Below are 2,304 nucleotides of genomic sequence, written 5' to 3'. Positions count from 1 at the left end.
TCTGACTTGTAGCCTGTCAAGTTTTTCTTTCTTTGTTAAGCCTAGTAAGGAGGCTACCAACTGCAATAATATTTTTTGCTAGATTGGAAATTTTACTGAAAACAGCTGTTGTTAGGGAATGAATAAAATACATGACTTAGAAAAGTGGTGAACAGACCAACAGATAAGCTCACAGACATGATTCAAATTTGTCAGATGCCGCTAATACTACTGGTGGCAGTGCTACCTTAGTTCAAAGTGTTCAAAGTCAAATCAGTGACTTAAAAGACTTCATATCCTTCTTTCCACCCCCCTGCCGTTATCAGAGGACCAAACAGCAATTGCATTTACCTGTAGATCAGGACTTCATCATCCGAGCAATTATACTGGAGCTGATACATTTTTACCCGAGGGGCCGACTTGCTCACTGTCCACTTGACCAAAGCTGAGGTAGTGGTCACATCTGACACCAGGACAGCCCTTTCTGGTGGGCCTTTTGTTTCCCCGCGATTAGACTTGCTGGAGCTGGTGATGTCCGAGAGCCTGGATTTCGGTGGGGCTGCTCTGCCTGTGCCGTTGCTGAGATGGGGGAGCTGAACAATTGAGAGCTCAATCGTTGCAGTGGACTCTCCAGCAGCATTGGCTGCTATGCATGTGAAAGTCCCGTAATCCTTGGAGGTGGTGATGAGGATATCTAAGGTACCATTGTCATAGACAGCTGTCCTCGAAGAGTTCCCAATGAGGCGGTCATCAGGGGCCACCCAATGAATGATGGGGTTGGGATCCCCAATGGCTTTGCATTTCAGAGTGGCTGTCTGCCCTTCTAAAACTAGCAGCTTATGAGTATGTTGCGTAATAAGAGGAGGCTCACAAACAAATTCTTCCTCCCTTACATACCAGAAGTACCTTCCCTTTAGACCTGGAGGAGAAGCACAAGTTTCCATATCGTCATCTCTGTCAAGTCGCCTTAACCACAGTAGCTCACAGTTGCAATGCAACGGGTTGCCTCCAAAGCTGAGAGACAAAGGTGGAGAAAATGGGGTAACATCTAATGGAATTACTTGAGATCTGGCAAATATAGGGTCGGGGGGGAGCTTCTGAAGTCTGTTGGACGTTAGATCCAATCTAGCCAGTTTCTGAAGATCTGCAAATGTCCCCTCTGTAATATAATCTATCAGGTTGTGATCTAAACTGAGCTGGTGCAAGTTTATCATCTTCCTTATAGAATCCCAGGGAATGCTTCGAAGGTTATTGTAGGAAAGATCTAAGTCTTCCAATGTCAGCAAAAAATCCTCAAAGGCTTCATCAGAGATGCTGCTTAGCTGGTTGTTGTTTAAAATCAAATGCTGAAGGTTAATTAATCCTCTCAAAATATCCTCTCCAATGTCAGGGAGCCTGTTGCTGTCCAGATGTAAAGACCGAAGGCTCTCCAAGTCAGTGAAAGAGTAGGGTTGTATGTAACTGATAGTGTTTCTAGACAAAGTAAGGTCAACAAGTCCAGACATATTGGCAAAATCCTGTCGGCTGATATTAATAATAAAGTTGCCTCCAAGTCGGAGTTCGACAGTCCTTCGATCTATGTCTAGCGGTACAAATAGGAGACCCTTGGAGGGACACAATGTCCCCAGTGACTCAGACAGGTTCTGACAGACACAGTATTTGGGACAAGCGTTGACCATGACAGCCATTCCAAACACCAGGATGCTGTAGAGCAATTTTTCCATGGTAAATCACGCAACAGTACCTGAAAGAAATGAAAAGAGTTTTAAGGCACATCAGCAGTTATGATATACCTACCTTTTTTCTTATTTTTTACGTAACATCTACCTCCAGAGAGACTTCACAGTGCCTCCTCTCAGGAGTCCCACCTAAAGCAATCTGCACTCTGGGATGAGAAGATTAAGTGCTACAGCAACATGTTTCTCCACATAACACATTTCTGCCTAAAAAAAGTGGTTTGGGTTCCAAGTGTGAATGGATGGGAATTGTTAGTGCTTATGCCTGGTAGAAGGATCTTGTCGCTACCTATTTTCTACTTACAGTTTTATAATTTTCATTGGGTGCCTGGTAGAGGACAAATCCTGACGTCAGACTGCATGGCTTACTTAAAACCCTGAAAGATTTCATTTGGAATACTGCCTACTTCTTTGAGGGTAGAAGCCATTTTATAGTAATTAAATACTGCTGAATAATAATGTGGAATAAGTCTTAGGGTTGAAAGAGCTGATTTTATGGATAAAAATAACTGCATATTTACCCTTCAGTAATGTGGTTAGTAATGACCATGTAATTATCTGTCCAGTCCTGGGGTGAGTCAGTTCACTT

General features: G+C 43.2%; 1 protein-coding gene across 1 annotated transcript; it reads right to left on the bottom strand.

Annotated features, from left to right (window-relative positions):
- Positions 1-326: 326 nt before the first annotated feature.
- Positions 327-1,703, bottom strand: LRFN2 (leucine rich repeat and fibronectin type III domain containing 2). Its single transcript, XM_009875934.1, has one exon. It carries the CDS (start codon positions 1,701-1,703, stop codon positions 327-329), a length of 1,377 nt encoding a protein of 458 aa, XP_009874236.1.
- Positions 1,704-2,304: the final 601 nt, after the last annotated feature.

This window comes from Apaloderma vittatum, unplaced genomic scaffold (assembly GCF_000703405.1).
Source record: "Apaloderma vittatum isolate BGI_N311 unplaced genomic scaffold, ASM70340v1 scaffold9589, whole genome shotgun sequence".
Taxonomy (NCBI): Eukaryota; Metazoa; Chordata; class Aves; order Trogoniformes; family Trogonidae; genus Apaloderma; species Apaloderma vittatum.
The sequence above is the reverse complement of the archived record's forward strand: the minus strand, read 5'-3'. Positions and strand labels throughout refer to the sequence as shown.